Here is a 27,053-nt window from a genome sequence, read left to right on the forward strand (position 1 = left end):
TGACCTCAGAAGGAGGAGCACAGGATGTGTTCCAAGTGGAAGATACAGATAGAGGGTTCCTAGATAGTTTTTTTTTTTTTCTAATGAGACACATGTCCAGCTTTGGCAGGAGGCGATGGGATGCATCTGTTGTGCAACTGCCGATGAGGTGTTGTTGTGTTGTTTTGTTCCAGATGAAATGGCGGGTGTAAAAGTTTGATCACCTCTTTCCGCTTGGATCATCCTTTTCTTTAATATTTCTTTTCATTCAGAGCTCCTTCTTTTTGAGCCAAAAACACTAAAAACATTGTGACTCATGTTCTTTCTTTCAACAACACAGTCGAGCCGGAGCTCCTCAGATGTTTAGTTAGGCAACAACAGTCAGGCGCCCTCTTTTATTCTCAGATGCTCCACAATGAGCAGCATCTCTGGTTTGATCAGATCACACAGTTTTCATCAACAGGCACTTTTTTATTTTTTATTTTTTGGCTGCCTTGGTTGCATGCAAAAGGTTGATGCAATCAATCCCTGCCCAGTTCCCCCCACGCTGCACCATCACGCCTCTGGTCATATGATATTTAACTAATCACCATAAGGTTTCATAACACCTTAGTTTCTGCAAACTGCAGAGTGAGAAGTCAGATTTTACTCTGCCATGCCAGCAGCCAGAGATCTACTTCTACGCTCTGATTGGCTGGAGTTTATTTATTTGTTTGTTTGTGTTGTAAATTACCCCGGCGTGGTTTAGAAGATGTAGATTTGCTCCAAAATCTTCCGCTTTTTCCTCCCCAGACAAACAGACCCCAGACCGACTTGAGATAAGATTTTTGTCAGCAGGAACCACATTTGAGAGGATGTTTGTTGTTTGATGTAGCTTAGTACAAATAGTTTAATAATGTGATGGTTGTAGACTTCCTTTACAGCGGCTACTGCAGACTTCTCAAAACGCTGAAACGTAGTCTGGTGAAAACGTTGGTTCCTCTTCTTGTGAGACACAATAGAGACAAATTAGTAAAACAGAAACTGGTCAGCCGTCCGTGGGACGAAGGTCCAAGTGCTCGATGGTCCAGAGTGTGTATCTGTGTCAGAGGTCGCCAGTGTGCTGCGACTGCATGGTGGCCCATCAGTCAGTTATTACTAGTTAGTTACACATTACATAGTCTGGTTAATGTGAGTGCAGAGAGAGTTACCTATATGAGTGAATGTGGATCAGAGCATGAGATGACCCAGTTACTCAATTACAACCACAGCGGTGGAAGAAGGAGTCAGCAAAAGTAGTATGTTGATTTCAAAATAATGACGCGCATTCAAACTGTTTATTTCTCAATAGAGGAAATATATATATATAATAGGGCTGACAAAGTTCATGTGACAATACAAATTCTTTTAAATGCCACTATTTTCTTTTTTGACACGTGGTTATTAGCACACATTCTTTGATTCTGACCTTTGACCTCACCCATCGTTTGAATCACTTGCTGGAAATGAAGCAGCTGCAGTTGTAAACTAATCTGTCTCTGCTAACTGTTCCCACTCAGATGGAGCCCTCATGTTGTTATTTGAACATATGTTTTTATGCTAAATGCGGTAAGGCCTTTGAGGGTTTCCTGTACAACTTTTGTCATTGTTTTTGATTAATGTAAGATAAAGTAACATTTGCATAAAGCCACATATTTGACTATCTACATATTTGTACATTTTGAACAGATAAAATAAATATGTGTGTGGGGTTATCTGATGGCTTACCCCATAGTGTGTAGCCTACTATGTGAACTTGGTGAACTACAGCGGCTAATAATGACTATACAAATGATTACTGTGTTAGAAAAAATGAAATAAAATAAAATAAGGAATAAAATAGGAACATAATATACATAATGTAAGAATTATGTACAAATGACACATGTCATATGTTATATTTAAGCACATCATCAGCTGAATACATTTAAAATATCAATGTAAAAGTACTTCTTCTGTACTAAAATGGCCTATGTGAATGATACATTAATACTTGCATTACATTACAGGGTCAGAGGGTTAGTGCAATGGAAACTACTGGTGTGTTAAAGGGATAGTTCACCCAAAATTCAAATTTCACTCATTATCTACTCACCCTCATGACGACTAAGGGCTGGGAGAAGTTTCAGAGTCCTCCGTGCCTACTCTGAGTTACAGGGGGGCTCGGTGCAGCACTGCATGTCCATATGACGGTTGTGAACGGGGCTCACTTTTCTCGTCCAAAAAGACACACCAAAAAACATCCAAATACCTCCATATGCTCGTGTGTAATGTCCCTCTTGTACTGAAGCCCCAACATGAGAAATTGTTCAGAAAAAAATGAAATAAGTATATGTTTTAAGCTTGTTTGTAGCGGAAGCTCCCAGCACTGCTCTTCCTGGTCTGTCCAAATCTCGCGTGATTTGCATTGACACCCTGTTCACAGCTTTTTTTCTGAACAATTTCTCATGTTGGGGCTCCAATACAAGAGGGACATTACACACGAGCACTATGGAGGTATTTGGATGTTTTTTGGTGTGTCTTTTTGGACGAAGAAAAGTGAGCTCCGTTCGCAACCGTCATATGGACATGCAGTGCTGCAGGGAGACCCCCTGTAACTCAGAGAAGGCACGGAGGACTCTGAAACTTCTCCCAGCCCTTAGTCGACATGAGTGAAATTTGAATTTTGGCTGAACTATCCCTTTAATATTTTGGATGAGTTGTATTATGTATGTTAATGTGTGGGCAGTTTTGAATTACCTACTTTACATGCAGTTTAGTGTGAGGTTTAAATGGGAACTGATTTTATCTTTTCACATTATTTTGTATTTTTAATTTTTTTTTTTTAATAAATATGCAGAATCTTGTTTTGTAAAGGCAGTGCTGTAAACAAAACAAAAAATACAACTACTAACTAACTAATCAGCCTGCAACAGGCCACTTCTACAGGACAATGCTGCCCTCATTAGTATTCAAGCAGGGGACGTTCTGATTGGCTTGCCGGCCCCGTGACGTCACGCTGAGCGTTCCGTGCTGGGAGAGAGGGGAGGGGAGGGGGGAGTCTTCTTCTTCACTGTTTCAGTCCGCGTCTCTTCTCCCAGGAAAAAAGGAGCGCAGAGAAGTTTTAGTAGAAGAGAGAGAGACAGAGGAGCTGAACTCATGTAAGAAACCGGATGACGGAGACTTTCGAAGCTGGATTTGCGTGGCCGCTGCGTTTGTCGCTGTAACCGCGGGGTTTTATTACTTTTTTATTTCTTTTATTTTTTCACACACGCGAAGTCCACAAAGTGTCGGGGACTGAGTCTGAGGCTCATCTCGAAGTTCCCAAGATGAACTTCGATCCGCTGCTCGGGAAAGCTTCTGTAAGTAAACACGGCGAAAAACCTCATCAATATTCATCTAATCGATCATATATCGATCTGTATGTGTTTGTTAATGTGTATTATTACTATATATAAACTTGCCGAAGTTTAATTAATAGTTAAATATGCTGTTAACTAACTCGAGACTGGCTCTTGTCCCGCCGCGCTCGCGGCGCTACAGCAGCACACTCCACTTTATTATTTGTTATAAAGTAACAGTATTGATTATGTCGGTGGTGCACGAGACCACTTTAATAGCGAATACACGCTGTTTCATAAGGGTGGAGGATCCAACAAGATAAACTTCTTTCTAGGGGCTCTTGTGTGTGTGTTTGTGTGTATGTATGTGTGTATGTGTGTGTGGGAAAAGGCTGCGGCTGTGACACGGAGCAGAAATCACGACCAGGCCCGTGAACTTGTGCGAGGAGATGAAACAAGCCCGTTCATTGTCCCGCAGGAGGAAGCAACACTGTGTTTGTTGTTGTTGTTCATCAAAGTGTTTATTTCTGTAGAGGCTTCATCTGTGCTCATCTCAGGCTCCTTGGCTCCTGTTTGTGGCTTTTTTCTTTTTTTTCTTTCTTTTATAATAAACTGAGCTCAGGTCAGTTCAGTACAGTACATGTGCTGTATCATTCACTCAACTCCCCCCTTCCTCCTCCTCCTCCTCCTTCTTCTCCTCCAACATTACAGCCACCATCTGTGTTGGACATCATGTGGTCATATTGTTCAGACATTTCAGCATATGATGATGGCTCCTGGTCTGTCACAGCGGATGTAGCTTGGCCCCCTTATAGGCTCTATTAATAAGTGCAGTGCAGCCAATGGCCTGCTGTGAAGTGCTGTGTGAGAGTCCATGTGCAGACCAGTGCAGCAGCCAGTGTTAAATCAAACTGTGTGTGCACCACCACCGCGTTGCATTAACTTGTGTCTGAACTGAAGCTCAACCTTGTTGCCAGTTCGTCAATTAAAGCCGCAGCACAGAGTTTTTTCCATCCCAGTTTATTCCACTCTCGAACCCTCACAGAGACGTCTTTTCATTCCTTCTTCGTCTGTTGTTTTTTCCAAATGTGTGCACCAACCAAAAAAAAAAAAAACCCTGACACCATGGATCCTGTAAAAAGTAAAAAAAAAAAAAAAAAGGTCAGTGTGACGCTTTAAAATTGTAACCGTTCATTAACAACTATAGGATCTGATGATCTGGCCCCCTTTTTTTTCTCTGGGTTTACACTCCAGCAGCAGCGTGATGATAAGATGTGAAGGTTGGGGTCATCGGTGTAACATCTGCTGATGTGCCCCGGGAGCTTTTTGCTGCTGTTTGTTTTCTGCATTGTCTGATGTTGCGTTTTAAGTCATGCACTGTTCCATTACTGAAATCAGATTTTACTTCTCCGGGTGGCAAAGTCAATGTTTATCTCTTTTGTAAACCACAGTACATTCTGGAGGCCCTGCCAGCAGGGTCTTGTTGCTAAGGGACTATGAGGAAACTTCACCCCCTCCTCCTTCTCCTCCTCCTTCTCCTCCCTCCCCTCTAACAAACACACATTTACAGAAACATGCACACACACACACACACCCCTCCAAATTGGCCTGAGTGAGTGTACGTGCCTGGCCGTCCAGTAAACTTCCTGTCTAGAGTACACAGATATGCTGATATTAGTGGCATCAATTTACTTCTTAGAATTGTCATGCCCATGGAAATATACACTAGATGTTAATCTGCGTTTGCTTACTGAGTGTCTGGGTGTTGGTTCACACAGGAAATACCCCCCCACCACCCCCCCTCTTATCCCGCTACCCCTCCTCTGTCTCTGTGGACAACACAGACAAGGGCAAGGACTGACATCTGGGACAAGTGGAGGCCAAGCCGTGTCACTGGGGACCGAGCAGCGGTCAACAAATCAGCCGCTGTGAAGTAAAGCAAAGCAAAGTAAAGTAAAGTAAAGCTCCTAATGCTGCTGGTAAAGAAAAAATAAAAATAAAAAAGCTGCTGCTGGCTGCTCAGCATGGCGACCAACCATGTGAACTGTGAGAAGTGTGTGGAGTGAGCCCGAGGGGGGGGGGGGTTGTTGCATGGAAGCTGCCTGATGCAACGCAGTGCAACCCACACTCCCTGTCACTCAGTCAGTCAAGGTGTTTATACCAAAGAAGGAGCGTGTGATGTTTTATTGCCGGTGATTGATTGTTGATCAAAGTTCTGCTGCTGCTGCTTCTGTTGTTGTTGTTGTCGTCGTCTTCGTTGTTAAGGTGAATCACTCCTCAGGTTATTGAAGGACCCACTGACTCACTGAGGGAGTGCCACCTGTTCAGGTGCAGCCGCCGCCTCACGTCATGCATACCAACGCAGACGAGTCAGCGCTCAGTCACACACCTGAGATAAGTAAAGGATGATTTACTGCGCCGAGATAAACAGAACCCACTTCGCTCCGCTCCCTGATTGTTCCTCGGGTTAATCCCTCTCGGTCCTGAGGAAGTTTCGCTCCCACAGGTCGTTAAACGTCTTGAGTTTAAGGGGCTTTAATTCCAGTCAGACGGTGATTTAAAGGAGCAGGCTGTGAAATAACTTGTGTATGGAGTTATAGTTCACGACTGGACCGAGATTAGAGCTGAAATAGTTTTTGATTAATGGACCTCGAGTTTAATGGTTTAATGGTTCCAGTTGTATTTCAAAAGAAGAATCACCAGATGCTCTTTGGTCTCAGCTTCTGCAATGTAAAGATTTACCTCTTTTTTTTTGCGTATTACATAACAGGCAAAGTGAATTCACTAGATTCACATATTGAACACATTCCTTTATTGATAATTAGCACAAGGGATGCCTGATAACTCCTTTTTTCCACGGATAACCGATAACTATCTGCTTCCCATAACTGATGCTGATAGTCAATAACGATTTAAATAGTTTAGTTTATAGTTAGAAAGGCTGATAGGGCAGATAATTATCTGTACCGATAGTTATTGTGCCTCCCTAATTAGCACATACAGTAATTGTTAGTAGTAGCTGCTGTAGGTTTTTATCCACACAGGTCAAGTGTGTCCTAATAGTAAATGTTAGAATATCATTAATCGATCACTTGTCCCATGATCAATTCATTCCCAAAGCTTCTAGTCGCAGCTTCTAAATTGAAGGTTTTCGCCAGCCGGTCTTTGTTTTGTTATTATAAAGTGAAAATCAGAGGGTTTTTTGGGACTCTACGTCTCCTCCTCCTCCTCCTCAGGCTTCAGGTGATCAAGCAGCACGAGACTCTGGATCAGGAGATATTTATTTATCAGATGAAATTGATGAAGGTGGCACCGTGGATCATCAGACATGTGACACAGCGTGAAAGACGACGGGCACAAATGGTTCACACCAGATCTGTCCTCTGACTTCCTGCTCCTCCTGGAGAAATGAACAGATTATAACTCTCTCACACACACACAGTCACACACACACAAGTGTCGACGAGTCTCAGAACAAACTCCACCTTTGTCCTGAGAGTGGACTTCTGTTTAGAGAGACATAAATCCGACATGAATTCCAGCTCTTGATGGTCACTTAAGTCCCTGTTGACCTGCTCCACCAGTCACATATTCTACATTTTTGCCCTGATGTGTTTATAGAGGAGTCTATAAACTCCTCTTCACGGCTTCGACCCCCCCTCCCCTCCCTCTCCTTCTCCTTTTTTACACAAAGACAAGCTTTAATGGAGCTAATGTGATTGTCTCTAGAGCGAGGTGATGGATTCCTGCACATACTTGAATCTATTAGTCATCCTTTTCTTGCTCTTTTCATTCTTTCTTTCATTCTCTCCCCTGCTGGTGTTGTCTTGTGAGTCGCCGCTGCCGCCGCTCGGCCTCTTCTTCTTGCAAAAAAAAAAAAAAAAAAGCAAGAAAAGAGAAGCCCTGATCAGAATTTGAAAAGGTTCCCTAAGTTAATAGCCCTCCTGCACACAAATCTCCACAAATTCAATTTAGCTGAATGTTGTTGACAAATTCAATGTCCTCTCTTGTGCTTATCCGTCTTCAGCAAACGCGCCTCCACTGTATGAGTCACATGTGCACATGAGCGGAGCTGGGGGCCCGACCACAGAGACCACCTCGCCCCCCTCTCTCTATCTCTCTCTGAACACTCTCAAACAAACATATTGGAAAGTGTGTGTCACGCTACTGCTGCACCTGCTTTACAACTCTTGAACTTTTTTTTTTTTTTTTACAAATCTCACGGCCTCCCCTGCTCTCTGTTCAGTCATCACAACAATACGTCCGCTTTCATGTGGTCCACGTCGACGTCAGTCAGGGGTGTCAGTCATTTCGCCGGCGTGCGGTCGGCTGCCAGGAAATTCATTAAAGCTGTCGTCATCTCAGATTGTTTTCTTGTTGTGAAGGTGAATGCGGCCTAACCTGCTGGTGACACCGCCGTCACACTCCGTCTAATCAGCCGAGCACACACTCCTGAGGAAACTCAAGAATTCATATGTGTGTGTGTGTGTGTGTGTGTGTCGTGGAGCTGCTGCTTCCCTGAGTTATAAATACCCTCCGCTGGCGGATGTGTTGTGGGTCTAATCGGGTGCTGGTGCTGCGAGGCAGAGCTGCTGTGGAGGGAACAGTTTGGAGCTGAACCCTGCATGAAGCCTCTGTATTGTCTGGAGCTTCCTGTGCTCCCTGAGAGGAGGGGGCAGCCGCTTTTCACACGCTCCCACACATACACTGTATGTGCAATTGTGTACTCTATTGTGTGTAATCATCACTCTGTGTGCAACAATACGTTAACACTTTCTTGTCTGGTGTCTGTCACTCTCTCTCTCTCTGTCTTCATCTGGGCCTGATGGTGATGAATGTCTCCGAGCTCGGCTGAACCCGGGATGCATTTACAGTTTGATGCTCTTTCACCAGCTCCTACTTGTCTTAGTCATCTAACGCAAAATGTCAGTGTAATTCATCACTCAAGGAAAGTCACGCATGGTCGCTCCCACCCCTCCATCCCACCCAAACAGCCACCCACCCACCCACCTCCGCCTCCAGAGAGTGCCAGGGTTTATCTGTAGAGCAGAGCTCAGAGCGCCGTCAAGGTCGCCTCACACAAACCTGGATTACTCCCTCGGCCACGAGCTGCAGCACATCCACTTAAAAACTCAACTCAGGACAAGTCAGGTCATCTTGAATAATAAGCCAAGGCATGATAGTTAAATTAGAATTGCATTAAAACATCAATGCTAAACTTGGATATTAGTTTTTCACTGATAAACTAACGATGTTAGAGAGAGAAAAAAAAAACAGTGGCCGATGGGTTCTGTTTATCATTATTCCCAAAAGACGTATTTCATTTCATTATGTGAGTTTCTTCGGGTCATAGAAGCATCTGAGTCGTCATAGCAACATAAATTAGATCACAGGGCAGCTATGGGTTCGTTAATGAAGACTAAAATATCAAACCCAGGGATATTTTTAGCTTTGAATAAGACCAGTCAGGCAGAAAAGAATTGAGTTAAACGTAATAGAGCAATCAATCTATAAAGTGATCAGCAATCCAATCAGCACAGAAATAATCTGAAGCTTCTTTTTTGATGATCAATAATCGCACATTTATGTGAGGATTTAATATGTTTCTCTGTTGTTTTATCACAGTAAACAGGAGAAATGTAGGTTTTTAGTAAACATTTTATAACACACAGCATTTATAACTTTAATATTTTATACCCAAGACAGTTTATTGATCAATCACACTGCAAAAACTCAAAATCTTTCCAAGAATATTTGTCTTGTTTCTTGTCAAAATGTCTCATTTCTAGTCAAAACTGATCTCTTTCCACTTAAAATAAGACTCATCACCTAAAAATTAACTTGTTTTTAGATCATTTTCACTTGTTTCAAACAAGTTTTCAGTTGAATTAAGTAGAAAAATCTCCCAGTGAAAGCAAGTTTTTTTTGTGCTTGTAATAAGAAAGAAAAAATTGCCCCACTATTAGATTATTTCAAGTGAAAATATGCTTTAAAGAAGTAAAACGTGTCTAAAAACAAGCTACTTTTTAATGTGATGAGTCTTATTTTAAGTATAATGAGATTGTTTTGACTAGAAATAAGACAAATATTCTTGGTAAGATTTTGAGTTTTTGCAGTGCAGAAACTGACAACAATGAAAATAATAGTGCAGCCTCACATGAGACAATAATCTTGATATATAGAAGATTAAATATTGATTTTGTTTGGACAGTTATGTTGACACTCATATTTATTCACCATAAATGAGACAAAACACAATAGACCGAGTCAGATTTTTTTTTTAGCGATCATATTGTTCTCATGAATGCTTTTGGTCACAATAATTGTGTGGAGAATATGATATTGTGACAGCTCTAACCAGAGAGATTACATCACGGTGATTAATAAAGAGAGATAAACAGATGTCTGAGAAGTTCAGTCAAGTAGAAAGAAAAACAAATCCAGTGGCTGTAGATAGTGTGTCCTCTCTAGTAATGAGGTGGAGGGGCTTTCTCTCTTGTGGTTGTGGGAGGACAAACTGTGATGGAGTTACAAATGTCACTGATTTCACTGACATTTGGGGCTGAGGTAAAAAAAAAAAAAATGTTTTGTATTTCAAAATTTGTTTGTAACGCGCTGTGAAAATCAGCAGCTGAGGCAAGAAAACATGTTTGTTCCATCCTCCCTCCCTCAGCCCTCGGTGTCATGTGCTGCTGGAGTCCTTAAATATAATCAGGGGGTAAAATGGCTAAATTCCTCAGTGCAGCGTGGAAATAAAGCAGTACCGGTCAGTAATCAGTGTTAGTTCATACCCCAGAGACCTCCAGCTTTAATCTGATGATCTGATTTAGTCGTTGTATAGTCACAGATCAACAGATGACTGTATAACACTCAGACACTCAACTGTAACAGACTCCGGTTTCTGGATTTGGTTTTTGCAGGAGCAAGTTGAGAAAAAGTCATGTGATATTTGGTCTTTTTGGGTATTTTGAAGATCTAACAATCCTTTATGCACGCAGACAGGGCCGTTGCTAGGAATTCTGGGCCCCCTGAAAGAATACAAAAGTGGTTTCCACTTTTTTTTTCTTAGACTATTATCATTTTTTATTTAGCCTACTTTGTTTTGATGCTAATGCAGCATTACTATGAGTCATTAGTCAGGGTCTTATGCAGAATGAATCAGTCATACAAAGATTAGACTACTGGGTTTTTCTGTGGGCCCCACTGTCCGCTGGGCCCCTAGAATTATCATCATCTTTCTCCCCTATACAACGGCCCTGCACGCAGATCTAAACTCGATCTTGTGTGAGGAGAATGTGCTCGTACAGTATTGTACGAATAAACATGTTGTCGGACAATTGATGAAAGCAAAAAGGGAGAAAAGCTAATAGGGAAAGCATGACACAGGGAGTCAGGTCCGAGCGGCTCCGGATCCAGGAGCGTAATGAGGTGCATCATGTCTGTGCTTATCAGTTGGCTATGATTGAAATCATCTGTCCGATATGAAATGAAGAATCTCCCTCGGTTGATTTGTTCGTGTGTGTTTCTGTTTTTCAGTTCCTGCCCCTGTCTCTCTCTTTCCCTCTCTTTCTCTCCTTTTTTTTATATAATGGAGCTCACTGTAACTCCCTCAGGGATGTTGCAGTGATCACAGCCCCCCCTGCCCCTCCTCTTAAATGGCCCATTGATAACCTGGGTCAACTGAAAGGATGTCCTGTCATTTAGTCACAAATGCATTCTCAGTGTACATGGCATGTGAAGGGTCTGTGCCAAGGCCATTTGGAAGAACCCGGGGTGTTTTAGAGGAAGCGGAGCGAAGCTACTGTTGTCACATAAACAGAAGGTCTCATTATTTTATTGTTACTTTTTATTAGTTTAACTTGCATCCACACAAGCGGTCCACTAACCTGTCACACACACATACATACAGATACAGGCTTGAAGGAACGACAATAGGACAGTGTTTCGCCCCAGATCGTCTGCAGCCCGGCCCACTCATTGTACAGAGGATAGAGGAGACTGTGAAGTGGACTGAGCCACTCCAGCCAGTGAGGTTGGAGAGCTTCCAGGGATTGTGGGTTTGGAGGGCTCTCTCTGCACTGAGGTTACGGTTTCTCCGCTTTTTTTTCTGCCTCCTTGCTTGGTTATGGAGGTAAAACTTAAGCCACATTGCGGCTGCCCATAGCGTTTATATACACACTTACATTTGTGCCTATGCCGTTTAGCAGCCCTCAGGATATTAGTGTGAACACATGTCGTTGGCTTTGCTTGTTTTCTTCCCCTCCCGGGTGCAGGAAAGGCCACGTTGGAGAGAAAAGGCGGGATTCCCTCCAGACTGTGTTAATGACTAAATAAAAAGCTGGATTTGTTGGAAAAGTGGTCGTGCACAAAACATCTCAGCTGCAGTAGCACTTTTTCTTCTCTTCTATTCTCTTTTTGCAGCTGATCAAGAGAAAACTACAGTAGGGAGATGAATCATCAGTGTGAGGATTCACTGTGCTGTACTGAAGATCTTCAGTGTTGTTTTTGGGCTGTTGGTTGGAAAAAAACATGACATGAAGACGTCATCTTGGACGTATTTCACTGTCTTCTTGCATAATCTGCAGATACCCCTTAGCAAAAAGTAGTATATTTGAAGTTCATTTTATTAAGTATGCTTGAGTATAAGTATAGCAAGTATACTATGGACCATGTACTTGTAGCGTACTAGAAAGTATACTAATTTAATACTTCTTCAGACTAAATTGGAACATTTTAAATTTATAAAAGTATACTTTATAGGTACTTTTAAGTTTACAAAAGTACACTTTCAAGTATACAACAAGTACACTCATCTATATACTCCTAGTGTACTAAGTATATACTTCTAGTCCACCTTTTAGTTTATTAAACTATATTTTATAAGGTAATTTTAAGTTTACAAAATTACACTTCCAAGTATACTGCCTCAGTTTTAGTATAATAAAATGAGTATACTAGTACACTTTAATAAACTACTTTTTTGCTCAGAGTATCATGGTGTGAATAGTAGCAGGCAGCTTTTTTTTAATGAAATGAGATGAGATCTTCTGTGGATTAATCTCCAGCAGGTTAGTTACTACTGCTGCTGCTGCTGCTGCTGCTGCTGCTGCTGCTGCTGCTGCTGCTGCTGCTGCTGCTGCCGAGGCCGAGTGCACCTGGGAATGTTTTGAATAACCGGCCCTGAAACTGAACAAAGACTGGAAGTGATGTAATCTCTATGCTCTCTATGCATCTCCACTGTCACACAGACACACACCAGCTCTGCTCTGCCTTCTTATTGGCAGTCGTGATTTATTACATTGCTTTTTTTTTTTTTTTTGGTAGGGGGTGGGTATTATTGATTGATATTTCACATTCCCCCTTCTTCTCTCTGCGCTGCCTGCAGAAGTGTAGCGTTACCTTGAGTGCTGCTCATTCTTTCCCACTTGTCTTTTTTCCCATCTTTCCTTTTCCACTGCTCCGTCGTGCACGTGTGCTCACACTCACATTTTTCTCTCTTGCCTTTTCACACGGCCTTCCTTCTTCTTCTGCTTACTTCCATGTCTCTGCCCCCCCTCTCCCCGTCCACCCTGCAGTCATACACATAGTGTATTCAAGTCTAAAGACTCACCCTTGCACTCATGCAAGCTGTTGCTCCCCCCCCTCTTCTCTCTCTCTTTCTCTCTCTCTCTCATTTTATCTCCCTCCCCCTTTCCCTCTCTCCTCTGCCTCCCCAGAATGTTTGGATAGATCTAAATGGTGTGATTGTGACTGCTCTGCCGGCCGTCTGCCCCTCCACGTCTGCCTCTTAGCGTCTTTGGAAAGTCTGACGTGAGCAGAGCGAGAGGAAGAAGGGAAAAGGCAGAGGGAGAGAAAGAAAGAGAGGGAGAGAGGGAGAGAGAGGGGAAAGTTCTTCTGAGTAACAAGGCATGGCGTCTCTCCAGAGAGCCGAGTCTATAGCGTCAGGAGTCGGCCTCAGCTCCAGCCTGTCCCTCTTTTTTCTCTACCTCTGCAGCCTTTCTTCCACTCATTCTCCCACACTTGTCTTTTTTGACTATTCCCCCCAGATCGTCCCATCCTCGACTCCCTGTCTACAGTTTCTCACTTTTGATCGACCCTCCTCCTCCTCTTCCTCCTCCTCCTCCTCCTCTTTCTCTTTCTCCCTCTCGACCTGGCCCTGCTCCACCCTAACCTGTTCCTTTCTCTTCGTCTGTTGGTCCAGTAAGTAAAGGTTGTGGGTGGAGGTGGGAAGGTGGGAAGGTGTGGAGGCAGAGAGACAAAAAAAAAACCTCCAAATCTAGGCCTCTCATTTACCCAGGAGGTGTCGCGTTGCGTTTGAGGCGCTTCGTGCCGGTGTCGCATGTCGAGCCATTCAAAGAGCCGGGGTTTAAGAATGTGGGTCATTTGAAGTAGAGGCACTAAAGTGTGTTGTTTGCCAATGAATGGGGCCTTCTCACATTGACATGGTGAAAAGCGTGTGAATAAACACCAGCGCCTGGGGGCCACACTAAAGTGTTCGGCTATATTCTTCTCGGCTCCCCACCTATACAGAGGCCGGTTATTATCCCGGCACATGAATGGATTTCTGGATTCACATCTGATACGGACACCGTGCTGAGGGCAGCTCGGATACCTTTATCGAATCCATGGCCCACAATAGAGGAAACAGAGACTCCTCTTCTTCTTTTTTTTTTTTTTCCTCATAAGAAAACCAGATCATGGAGTAATTAAGTTTGGTTGCCTGGTGCGCTGCATGTTGCGAGTGTATAACTCTGCATCCTGCTCCTCCGCACAGGATTGTGTTGCCTCTAGTTGTGACCAGCTGCATGGCTCCCTTAATTGCTTTCCCACGGCAGATGTTCAGATCAGATGGTTCAAATTAAGTCGTAGATTGCTCACACAAGGTTTCCTATGAAGATAGACTCTCCTCTTTACTGTCCTTCATCTAATGGGTCTGAGTGGGCGGCTCAGTCTGTATACTGTGTGTCCATACTGTGGAAACACATAATAATGCAAAGCTTTTGTCTCTTGTCTTTTCTCTTTTGTTCAGGTTCAGGTGTTGGTGTTGGTGGCGGCGGCGCTCCTCGCGGGGCTCGTGTGTCACGCGGCAGATCCTCCGGCCTCTCAGTGGGCCGGCGACGAGCAGCACAGGAACCTCACCCTGCGACGACACAGAACCTGTTTGGAGAACCAGCAGTACCTCCACCAGGGGCTCTGCTGCCTCAACTGCCACGCTGGTAAGGACGATCACACAGAGACGCCCTTCATTTACAGGCTTGATGTTAATAAAAAACATATATTTGTCCCTTTTTATAACCAGTGTAGTTTTACACCTCCTCTCTCAGACTTCGCCCTCAAGCTCTTGTAGCAACAGATCGGTGTCAGACAATCAGATTGGCTGGCCTGTTTTTTGACTATAGCAGATGGCAGATAAACACCCGGAGAAACCAAATCCTGGAAGGTGAACCGGGCTTTGTTGTGACATCACAAAGTTACAGAAGTCCCAACCGCTCTTTCTTAAGGCCATGTAACTTCTCTGTTGACGTGGATCTTCTCTGATTGGCTGGCTTATTCTTAGACTGAATAAAAGTATATTGCAGATTGCAGATAAACACCCAGAAAAACCAAATCCTGCATAGCCAAATAGTGAGGCTAGATAAACAGGGCCTTGTTGTGACATCACAAAGTTACATAAGTCCCAACAGCTCTTTCTCAAGGCTCAGCTTCTGGCTCTGTTGATCCTTTCTGATTCCCAATGGCTCTTTTTAAAAGTTTCTGACTCCATACATTTTTCTGGGGATTACACGCTTTTATACTTTCCTATTATTAACATTAACCCTAGATGTGCTTTATAATAATAAAAAAGACACTGAAGTCTCACGCTATACGATATGGCAGCTTTAAGTAGAATATACAGTAGCTAAACAGCTCCAGTTGCAACAGTCAACTAATTGCAATTAATTCCTGCATCTTAAATTATTGATCCATGTCCTCCACAATAAAAGAAGGAAGTGAGCACAAGCTAGATGCAATCGCTACAATGGTGTTTTTTCTGTCTGGGGGGAAAAAAGCAGTCCAGTCAAATGTCAAACCTGAACTGCGTCCTAAACGAGTTTTGCAAATATCCTCTCTCTGCCGAGTCTGGAAAGAATGTGTGGTGGCCAGCAACAGGAGGTAAAGCTGCTCCGTCCCGGCAGGTCAGAGTGACTGACACTCAGTGAAGGACTATGAAGCAAAAGGGTTATTTTCAATTCCTGAGTAATAAAAATTACCAACCTTTTTAAATTTATTATTCTGTCAAGAATTTAGTGCGGCTGATACCAGCTTTTTTCTTTCTCTTTCTCTAACTCTGAACTTATTTAGCCAAAATGCAATTACTGCACACTGATTGAATTATTTCATTTACCATTCTGAATTCTAAGAAATCCTTATTTTTTTTATATTTAATCAACTCAGGTTTTGTAATTCTGTTTTTTTTCCTTTTAAATAAAACCTCAGAGTCTCTTTCACATTCGCATGCAGCACCAGTAAATTCCCGACGTTATTAAGTCGTGTTTGATTTCTAAAACACATGCACCCTTTATCAAATTATGTGCACATGAACATTAAATTTAAATGAATTTAAAACCTGGAGGTTTGTTTAATCACATGGTTTTGTGTATGTGTGGCTTCATACCTGTCGGCTTTCGCTAATCAACTTGATTTCTTGCGTCTAAAAAGCTTAATTTCCAGACTTTTAGAAAATCATTAGCATCCACAGAGACACAGAGAGAGAGAGAGAGAGAGAGAGAGAGTAGAAACCCATTCATGGGCAATAATGATTAGATATTAAGAGATAAACCGGAGCACGCTGTGTGCTTGTGATACTGGGTTACAGAGAAATATCTTGGAATTTATGCTTTTCCCATTTTTATGATCCTGTTTTCTTGCATTCTTGCCATTTGGTCAGTTTTCACCACATGTTTTTAAAAAAACCACTGTGACCACTTATTGGAGTGAAATGTTTGCTTTTTGCTTCTTTTTGTCAGCATGAACTTTTTTTTTTTTGAACCAGGCATAATGTTTGTTTGCTCGGCTGCATATTGAAAATCATTTAGAGCCACACTTTTAAACTAAAGCTAAAACAAACTGTATTAGGCCTGAACCAACAGACCCGACCACAGCACCGGCACTCCGCTCCACTCCACTGAATATTCATCGGGGGTTTTAGGCCACAGATGTCTTTGCCGTCTCCTGCATTTTTCCCATTCTCCGCTCTTGCCTTTTTTCCATTTGTGCATCGGATAAATCCTGAAAACACATGAGAGTCAACTGGTTTTATTCAAGGCATGCGTGAACCGAGGAGAAAAAATTCAATGCATGACAGCCGACCAGTGAAGGAGGTCACGTAACTGTGTTGTTGAGTGAATCGGTTCATGTCGAAACCCCCCACACCCCACCCACCCTCCCCCGTCCTTCCTCCCACCTCCTCTCTCTCTCTCTCTCTCCTTCCTTCTCTGGTCTCCCCATGAAATGTGGACTTGAACTTCCTGGAAACCTGTCATCTCGTGTAAAACGGTGAATCATGTGCAAGCGAAGAAAAACCTCACGCTCCCACCCCTTTACACTTTTATATCAAATCAAACGGCCTCCTTCTCTCTCCGTCTCTCCCCTCGACTCACGTCCCATTGGTTCACAGCTCAGAGGCCGTTAACATGGTCCGATCCCTTTGCTCACTCGCTCGCTGTGGTATGTCCTGCCCCGACATCCTGTTTGAGCAGGAAGCACATCACATTAATGACGTCAAAGATCCACAAGAGCTTAAATTAGCTGCATAAATGGGTTTATATGTTTATCTTTTGACCACTTGTTGTCTGATTGTTGCTGTTATGTCGTACCTGCAGGAACCTATGTGCAGAAAGCCTGTGAGAGAGAGGAGGAGCAGGGCACCTGTCTTCCCTGTGAGCACGGACAGACCTACACAGAGCACTCCAACGGCATGAACCGCTGTCTGCCCTGCACCCACTGTCGCTTAGGTAACCAGCCTCTGCACATCTGGATGTGTGTTTTTAATAACACTGTGTTTTTTCATTATATCACTTGAATGTTTTTGGCTCTTTATTTGATATAACATCAACAACACGGATCAGATGATGCATTTTTATTTATGAACTCTCATTTGCATGTTTATTGATTCTTACTTGTTTTCAGAAGCCAAGACATTCTCTGATGTCTCGTTTTATTCCTTTATTTGGATTCCCACATTAGCCAACACACAGCGGTTACCAGGGCTCCACACTCAATAAATCAAACAGTAACTAAAACAAACAATATTTAAAAACACATTAAAACTAAAAAGAACAGAACAAAACAAAACAAAACAGGGCAAAATGAAATCTCATCAGGTGAATAATGAAAGAAAATAGACTTGTGGTCTCTGTTTGTGTCAGTAGATTAGGTTTTTTCCACAAAAAGGTGTTTTTTTGAATGATAGAAGATAAGATTTTAATTCAGCCATGAAAGTAATTAATGCTATTTGTCCGATTAACAGTCCAAAACTCAAAAATACTCACTTTACCATCACAGACCACAGAGGAAACCTGAAAATATTCACATTTAAAAAAAAATGAACACACACATGTTTATCATAATGGAGTGGGTGGGGGTGTCTATCTAGCTGTAAATCTACAGCTACAATGCGTTTAGCGTGTCAGGTCGAAGCAGCTTTGTCAAGTGTGAATGCTGAAAAATAACTCCCAGGTGGTTTAAAGAAAACAAAACCCAACTGAATTGCCCTTTAATTCAATCCATTGGCTTTTTAAAAACAGTTACATAAAAGTTGGCGGGGGGAGGGGAGGGGGGGTAGGGGGGGTCTTCTCTAATCCAGTTTGTCAAAGATATATTGTTTGGGAAAGAAGAAGCAGTAGAAAACCTTTTTGTCTCCCCACCCCCGTCGCCTTTCACATACGCTCACGCTGAAAATGTGATCTTATGATGTTACACGGAGTCGCGGGGCGTGTCTTTGTTGTTTTTGTCTGGCGCAGCGCTGAATGTGAGCATGTTACCTTGTCTCTGGAGATTTGCTTGTGTGTCTGTCCCTACCTGGGTGAACTGGGTGTGGCTGTGTCCCATTGTCTCCCACACTGGGCGTCTTTGTGTCCGGTGAAAGGCTGGAGCCACAGAAAAGAGACTAATGTTACATAGGATGTGTTTTGTGCTCCCTGGTCGTGGGTTTTAACATCGACCTTTGTCTTCCCTGCTCTAGTTTTTAAACTTATTTACCACTTGAAGATGTTTCAAAAGTTACTGAAGGTCAGTTGTTGATTGGATGAATCCTCCATGGAGTCACATGGAGCTTCAGTTGAGTTTATCGTCTCTATAGAAAAGCCTCACGTTGGTTTTCATTTAATTGAGATGAAACGAGCTGCATCGTTTTTCGTTGACCAGACAGGAAGTGCGGAGAGAGAAAAAAAGCTGCTCATATTCAGTTTAAACTGAACAGGCCCCACCCTGCCCGCCCCCTCCCCAGCATTCAGACTCATACAAAGCACCTGCCAATTTAATGAAATAACAGAATCAGTCGATTATAGTGCGTTCTTCAAACACCAGCTGCCTCTCTGGCAGCTGAGCGTTGACTTGATGCCAGATCTTAATGTTTTTTTTTTTTTGTTTCGTTTTGTTTTGTTTAGTTTGTTGGGTTTACTCTGACTCCCGTCCTGTCGGAGGCTTTGTTGCTCTCTTCTGCTTCTGTCTTAGCGCTGAGCCTAAGTATGTAACAAAACAGAAAATAATCATTTTCAGTAGCAGTAGCTGAGCCAACATGGCGACTGGTCAGTGTAAAAAAGAAAGAAAAAAGTGTAGCTCGATCGAATTAAGTAAATGTCAAACAAATTAATTAAATTATTAATAAATAATTAAGCCACACAATGTCATCAGCCTGTTGAAATCGAACAATGTCCGTTTTTGTCTATAGCCATTATCACAACTTGCCTCTCAAACCTTTTTTTTCTCTCGCAAGGAGCATTTTTATATCTCAATAGTTTCATTGTGAGAAACGTCAAAATTCAAACCACGAAGCATTTAGAATATATTAAATCTGACACATTTTCTCAGATAATCAGTTGTTATTGGTTGTGGAAGTTTCCCATGAGTGTTTACGCCCAGTCTTTTACAAATGAACTAATCAACCCTTGGGGGGAGAAAGTGCTTCATATTGGAAAAGATTTGATTATTACAAGTCATAAAAATGATAATAACCAAACCCACTGGTCCAATAACTTGACACAATCAGCATCTAAACTGCTTCTGTGTGGGTGGGGGCTTCTTAAATTCATAAATACATAATATCACATAACATAACACATTCTAGATTGACAAGGACATTAAAAACTTGTACAGATGTGATGTGGTTCCTCCCAGTGTTCCCAGTGGTCAGTTTGTAAGAGAGGGAGTGAAATAAGGTTTTACCCATATGAAATAAATGATTTAAAATCCGTGAATGGAAAATGTTGGTAGCAAGTTCTCGCTCCGTATATCTAGTCCTGCATCGCATAGACACAAGTGGCAGCAGTGATATCTACAGGCCTGATCTACTGAACTGCATTAGGTTTCATTACATCCATGGTCACTAATGATTAACGGCAGGGCAGCAGACACAAGGCATTCAGTGTGGAGAGAAAACACTCCAGTCTTTACTCTAGTTTTTTTTTTTAATCCTTAAAGTTTAGTGTTATATTCCCCATTATAAACCCACAGATCAGATCACTGCAGTTCATTAGCAACACGCTCCAACACTTTCTCCACAGCTTCCTGAAGACTCTAATAAAAAGTGTTTCACTCGCTGTGAACTCTGTAGCTTCGCTGAAGTTGTAATTGTCACCTCTGGAAAAAGTCCTCATTTAGGTGAATTCACTCATCAATTTGCACCAGAAAATGTAACTGTAAAAAAAAAAAAAAAAAAAAAGAGTTTAAAAACTTTGTAACTTACTGAAATGAGCTGAATTGTGTGAATACAGAAGAGGGTATTAATGTGGATGATTAGAAGATAGTGAGAGAGCGCTCACACTTTGCTACCAAACCAACCCGACGCCGCAATTTCGCTTTAATTGGCGAGTACGGACAATAGACATGTGTGAAAGTTCGTCCTGTGGAGGTGTACCGCTGCTTTATTATTAATTCTGATTGTATCATAAAGGGCCGGGCCTTTTGCCTTTCAGGTCTCAGTTTAATAACCGCACCGTGCCGCTCCATCCCTCATTATCCTGTTAAATCCAGGCGAAATGTATTTAATGAGAAGACAAAATTGGAAACTCAATTATCTTCGTTTTTTTTTTTTTTTGTTTGGTAAAAAGATTTCCTCATAATTGCCAACGCTCTTCAAATTGTCTGAGAAGTCCACCATGTTCCCTCTCATTTAACACACGCCACTGGTCACAGGTTTAATGTGAGTCTACTTATTAAACTCTGAACTCGCTTCACAAACTTAGAGGAAGTTGCACAGGAGTCACACCGCTGCACACAGCTGCACAGATGTACAGGAGCCACCACTGCTTTACATTTTAAGAAATCCAGGGGCCCGGGATGCTGTGGTTGAAAAAAAAACAAAAACGGGCTGTGTGCCAGTGCGCCTGCTTTATCTCAGTGGCTTTAATGTTATAATTCAGCGCATACCATCTCATAGGTCCTTCAAGTGCAGCGCTGCCGTCTGACTGTCTGCGTATTGAGCTGCTAAAAAAGATCGTTTTATCGTATCTGTCTGCGTATTTGATGTCGGAGTAGATTGGTTTACTGTTTATCTCCGTGTCCATCGACTCAGTCTGATTTGATTTGATGTCCTTCGGAGCTTATTGGTTGTGATATTTATTCATGATGTGTCTGCTCTTTTATCTCCGTCCAACTATTCACAGATGAGACTGTAACTGCGCCCTGCACCACCACCACAGACACCAAGTGCGAGTGCAGACCGGGAACCTTCTGTGTGCCCGACCAGGCCTGCGAAGTCTGCAAACGTTGTGCCAGGTGAGTCTGACTGACGTCTTTATTTAAAACTTTGTACCACTGACCCTCACAGTGTCACCGGGTTTCTATCTTAAAAGGGAGATTGAGGGGTAGGGGGGCAGTTTTACACATCAAAGTGTGTTTACAGGGCTCAGGGAGAAGTCGTGTGGGGAGGAAAGATGAATAAGACTGAGGCTTCACAGGTCTGATAACTGATAGATGGAGCTGACCACACCTCTGTAGCCTGATCCTGCTCCTCAGCCCGACCTCAGGCTACAAGGCCACGTTAGCTGCTACGCAGTTGAGTTGCATTGTGGGGAATGTAGGCAGCAGGTTTTGATAAGAAAGAAGACGTTGAGGTTCGGGTCTCTTTTTTTGTATTTAACTGTCTAACATGAATCAAACAGTGTTTAACTTATAAATGTAAAACAGACACAGACTGAATTTTATGCTGTGCTTTTTTCTATGTGTTAAAGGGGTAGTTCAACATTTTGGCAAATTGGCCCATTGCCATAATCCCTATAGTTTTAGGAGTAGGTTCATTACCTTTAATTGTCGGTGCAAGCTGTTTTTAGAACGGCGGAGCAGAGCCGCAAGCTGCTCAGAACTACACTACTGGGATTTCTTGGTTTCCCTCATCAAACTCATCAAATACACAATCCAACAACTCCAAAACTCTCTGGTGGACAAGTTGTGACCTGCACATTCACCACGCTATGAGATAATAACGAAACATTACGAGACAGAGTTGCTTTCGAGGCAAATGCAGAGACTGCTTGCTGAAAAACTGCCCCAACGGGAACGCGCAACAGCAGCTTTGCATGAATTTGCCTCGAAAGCAACTCACAGCTTGTCCACGAGAGCGTTTTGGAGTTGTTGGATTGTGTATTTGATGAGTTTGATGGGGGAAACCAAGAAATCCCATGAGCCTCTGTAGCATAGCTCTGAGCAGCTCACGGCTCTGCTCCACCGTTCTAAAAATTAATGCACTGACAATTAAAGGTAACAAATCTATACCGACTATAGGGATTATGGCAATGGGCCAATTTGCCAAAATGTTGAACTATCCCTTTAATAAAACTTGATATTAATTATTTTGTTTATTTTTCTACAAAATTGCAGGTGTAAATCGGGGGAGGAGGAGGTGAGGAAGTGCACACCCTTCTCTAACACCGTGTGTCGAAAACGGGAGACGTCCCCGACTGAATCCTCTCCGGCCATTCCCCCGACACCGACCCCTGCCCCCTCCTCAGTGGACATTGGTAAATTCATGCAAAACTCGCTGCTCTGATTGTTCTGTCTTCATTTCAAAATGATTAATCTCTTTTTTTTTTTTTTTTCAGCTATTCCTATTTGCATTTTCCTGGTCGTCATACTCGTCGCCGTTGTCATTGGAGTGGCTGTGTGGTGGTTCCTGTTCAAGCAGCGTTCATGTGAAATACCATGTATGTTGTTGACATCATGTGTTGTTACTCTGTGATGCAGTTTTTCTTATCAACGCTTTGTTTTTAATGCTGTTTCTCTGCCTTCAAACAGGTTTCAAGAGCCACTCTGACTCCAGTGAAATAGTGAAGATTCCTATTGTAAGTTATTGTTTTCTTCTGTGTTTACTGGGTTTTTTTTCTCTTTATTATATAAAGGGTTTATAATTGTTTGCTGTTGCGAGCCACCCGTCATAATGACTGTGGATAATCCGTGGGATGATGCGTCAATGTTTTCCAATCGTCTTTCATGTCTCTTTGTTGTGTGCAGGATGAGAGCGGGGCCACGGCGGAGGAGAGGCAGAACAATCAGAACGCCGGTCTAGAGGGGGAGGAGACCCGCCCGGAGTCACGGCCGCTGCTGCAGGAGACCCAGGCCGGGATCACCAAGTCGCCGCCGCTGGAGGACGAGGACCGAGGACTGGGGGACAGTTTGCCCAACACCACCAGCTCGTCTCAGACCAGCCTGTCGGCCCTGCCCACCGCCGCCTCCTCTGGAAACACCCCACACCAGAGCCCCAGCGCCTTCAGACTGCCGCCCGCAGACGTGGTGAGAAGGCCATGATAATAGGAAGCACCAGAAGGATCATTTTCTGTTATTTAATTCACACATTATAGACTGAATCTCCTTATTGTAGCAAAACTCTCGTCTGTCAATATTGTCAGAGAATTTCTAATATTGAGGAGAAGTCATAAACTGGCTCTGCTATTGTTCTCATGCTGGTTTTCTACCCGGAAGTAGTTGTAAACAATAAGGCGATTTGATCACATTATCACACATAATTTACATTTGTGTTTTGTCTCATGTTGCAGGATGATCCTCTGCGACATCGACTGATGCCGCTACTAGGTGAGATTCCTGCCGTGGGAGGAGGAGGAGGAGGAGGAGGGGGAGGAGGAGGACAGAGAGAGAGAGGGGTTTTCTACTCCAGAGAAACATTTCTTACTCATTTTTTTTCTTTAATGCCATTCGATTTTCCCTAAAAGGCATCCAGCTGTGCACAGAAAACCACACAGTTTACTGTAGTTCATGTCAGTCCACAGGGAAGTCAGATAAACATTATCTCCTCAAGATCTCACATTAGCTGCCTGATAGATTAATAATCTCATGACGGTCAGGCCGTAGCCGATCCTTCGGGGGTTTGGAGCACGCCGTCTGTTTTTCTCATGCTAAATTAAAAAAGACGTGGCTCAACAAGATTTGTTTGAGCCTCTGTTAAAATTTTCTATGTGCACATCCCCTGCGGGAAAATGCACCGACATGTACAGTACTGAATGTTCCTAAAGTCATAGAAACAATACGAATACTGTTTCCACGTGAGGTTTTTTGAGGCTTCAGCTCATCATTCATCACTCAATGTGAACATTTATTATCTATTTCACAGTGCAGGCAGCTAAAAGTGTTTATTTATCTTTTTTTTTTAAAGGGTCTGAGAAATCCCTGAAGAAGAGCTTTGATTTGTTCGACGAGTACCTGGACGTGCGGATCCACAACAAGTTCTTCAGGCTGATTGGAGTCAGCGACAACCACATCCGGATCGCGGACAACGGCACCCCCGGTGACAAAGTTTATGAACTGCTGAAGAACTGGATGCAGAGGCAGGGACTAAAAGCCGACATCAACGACCTGTTGGACGCTTTGCTCAGTATGGACCAGCGGCGCTCGGCCGAGAGCATCGCCTCCTTAGCTCTGCAGAGAGGCTACTACAAGCACGCGGACACGCCCTGAACGCCGAGAAAGGAACAAGGGGCGTCGAGTGAAGTAAACGCAGCACGAGAAGAAAAAAAAAACTTAAAAAGCACATGAGTGGACGCTGCGTCTCACGAACAGGCTTACCTCTTTGTGGCCGACCCTTTGTGGCCATGTTTTAAAAAAAAAATAAAAAAGCCAGTAGTTTTAAAGAAGAAAAACACGAAAAAGGGGAAGGTCAAGTCGTATTGATCAGCGCTTTGAGGATGTTGACTGTCTGTCCAAATACTGAGGTGTAGTAAACAACATGAAGACGAGAAGGAGAGGTTATGTGGTCAGATTCAACAGCGACTCCGCCAAAGACGGCCGTGAAAATGTGTTTTTTTGTTTTTTAAAGATTAAAAAAGAAGAAAAAAAAAGAGCAGGAGAAACATGAAGGCGCCGACGTCCACCGGCCTGAAAACGCTGCAATGTTTCAGCCTCGAATGAAGCGAGAAGCAGCCAAATACTGAAAGCTTCGACGTCTCCGGGGGGGCGAGTGTCGCGCATCTGGTTGTCCAATCAGAGCGCGGTGCACTGTCGCCTGGAGACGAGGATATACACTGGTTTGTAGGAGTGGCATTAGCTATGTCACCGATACTGTGCCTCTTTGATGCACTGACCTCTGGCACATGTAGGATTTTTAAAACTACAGTCATGCTATGTTTTTTTTTGTTTTTTGTTTTTTGTTATTTAGACCTCGGCTTCTCCGAAACCGTATGTAACAGTCCACGAGCATTTTGTCGACTAATGAAATGAAAATATTGTTATGGCAACAGTTAATGTTACTAATCATAAACTTTACCTCTTCAATGCCATTTTGAAAAATCTACATTTTACTTTTTTTTTCTTTTTAGACATTCAAAACGTCAGATTTAGTCGAATGAATCCAGATGTTTTTCGTCCGGTCTCGTTCTGTGTGTTCAGTGTTACGACTCATGCGTTGACATTGGAGAAGGATTTTCACAAAGCTCTTTCTGTTAACTGTTGATAGTTTAGTAAAAAAGAAATATATGAAAAAAAAAATGTTTCCACAATGTTTTCAAGTAAATTGGAAAACTTCAAAGGTCGTCTTTATTTATTAATATATTTATTGTAATGAATAATAATTATCTTTTATTATTTATATCATTGCCAGAAGCGACCCTGGAGAACAAGCACACTGTCTGTCTGTGTGTGTGTGTGGCGGCGATGATGTTTAGCTACAGGGCAAAATGACTGACAGCAAAATGTTTCAAGGTGAGGGTGGAAGTCGTCGTGGGTTTTTTTTTTTTCTTTAGTTTTTGAACTCTGTTCCCGCTCGGTGCGCTGCGTTCAGAGCCACACTGTCAATTTGTCAACGTTACATGTGCCATTTCTTTCCACAAATGAGTTTCCATTTAGGCGACATTCATCACAGTGTCCAAGAATTTTTTATTTTATTTTATTTTATTTCATTTTTTTTCTCTTGATGCTGAGAGCTGAATGTGCCAAATTGAAGCTGGAGTGACATCAGTCTTTGAAAAATGTTTTTAGTCACCGAATGACCCCGTAGTTGTGCTTCTGTACACACAGAGGGGGGTTGAGGTGACTTTGAGGTGCAGGTACGCATTGTTTTGTGTTAGATAGACGAGATGAAGGAAATCTTTTCTGGATTATAAAACAGAAACTCAGATTTTATTTCCCCTTAAAATTGTACATACATACAAATGTCCAGAGGCCTCACGATGTGCATAATGTAGTTTCTATGCAGCACTATTATTAACAAACCAACGTGAACACAGTGAGGTTGATGAAGTGACTGAACACAACACACGACGTGCAAAGCCAGAGCGGTTGTTGTTGATGTTGAGACCTTGTAAACTAGAGTTTGCCCGTTTTCCTGCAGTCTCTGATGTACAAAGTGAAGAGTTACAGAGTTATATATTATTGCTGAAGAGTGATGCTACAGTGCTGGCACTGCCATCTATTGACAGACAATGAAAATACAGCCTGCATCAATTTCTAGGGACCCTATGCACTGCTTTCTCACTCCACATTCTCACTTTATTCTTTTGTTTTTAACTCATTCATTTCTCAGCTCGTTGCCTTTTATCTGCCCTGCGTCTCCTCTGCAGTAGCGTAGCAGTGAATAGGCTTCAGTGCATCATGCTTTGTGTGAGTGTATGTCTGCTTTTTTCTTTTTTTTAAATATACTTTCTGTGTTTTTACCTTTTTACATATTTCATTACAAGTCCTAAGCTGTTCAATTAACTTCCCCTGTGTAAACACTTTCTGTTGAAGCGTGACCGTTAAAGCCATTTCCCCCTTAGTTATTGTTTGCTTGTCAAGGATTTCAGATTTAAATTATGCAAAGTACAACAAAGCTGTTTTTATGTCAATTTCAAAATAAATGTTTTGTACAGATAATTTTGCTTGATGATGTTTTCATTGTTTGTTTATGCCCGAGAAATTATCACCTGGACAATTCGCATAGTTGTGCAGATAAAACATCAGAACAGTATTTTACATTTTCTATGTTTGTTCCAAACAATCTCACTGTTAAATGAAAACAGAGGTGTTTCATTCCTGATATATAAAGAGTATACTTAC

At 42.5% G+C, this 27,053-nt stretch overlaps 1 protein-coding gene across 1 annotated transcript; it reads left to right on the forward strand.

Moving 5' to 3' along the window:
• Nucleotides 1–3,037: 3,037 nt before the first annotated feature.
• tnfrsfa (tumor necrosis factor receptor superfamily, member a) lies at nt 3,038–25,508 on the forward strand. The gene is made up of 10 exons (XM_085792878.1): nt 3,038–3,338; nt 14,347–14,533; nt 17,180–17,311; nt 21,182–21,293; nt 22,395–22,534; nt 22,616–22,717; nt 22,809–22,855; nt 23,025–23,303; nt 23,567–23,603; nt 24,181–25,508. Exons 1-10 carry the CDS (start codon nt 3,306–3,308, stop codon nt 24,480–24,482), a joined length of 1,371 nt encoding a protein of 456 aa, XP_085649004.1. The 5' UTR covers nt 3,038–3,305; the 3' UTR covers nt 24,483–25,508.
• The last annotated feature ends 1,545 nt before the right edge of the window (nt 25,509–27,053 follow it).

This window comes from Trachurus japonicus, chromosome 12 (assembly GCF_045865225.1).
Source record: "Trachurus japonicus isolate A0001 chromosome 12, Traja_1.0".
Taxonomy (NCBI): domain Eukaryota; kingdom Metazoa; phylum Chordata; class Actinopteri; order Carangiformes; family Carangidae; genus Trachurus; species Trachurus japonicus.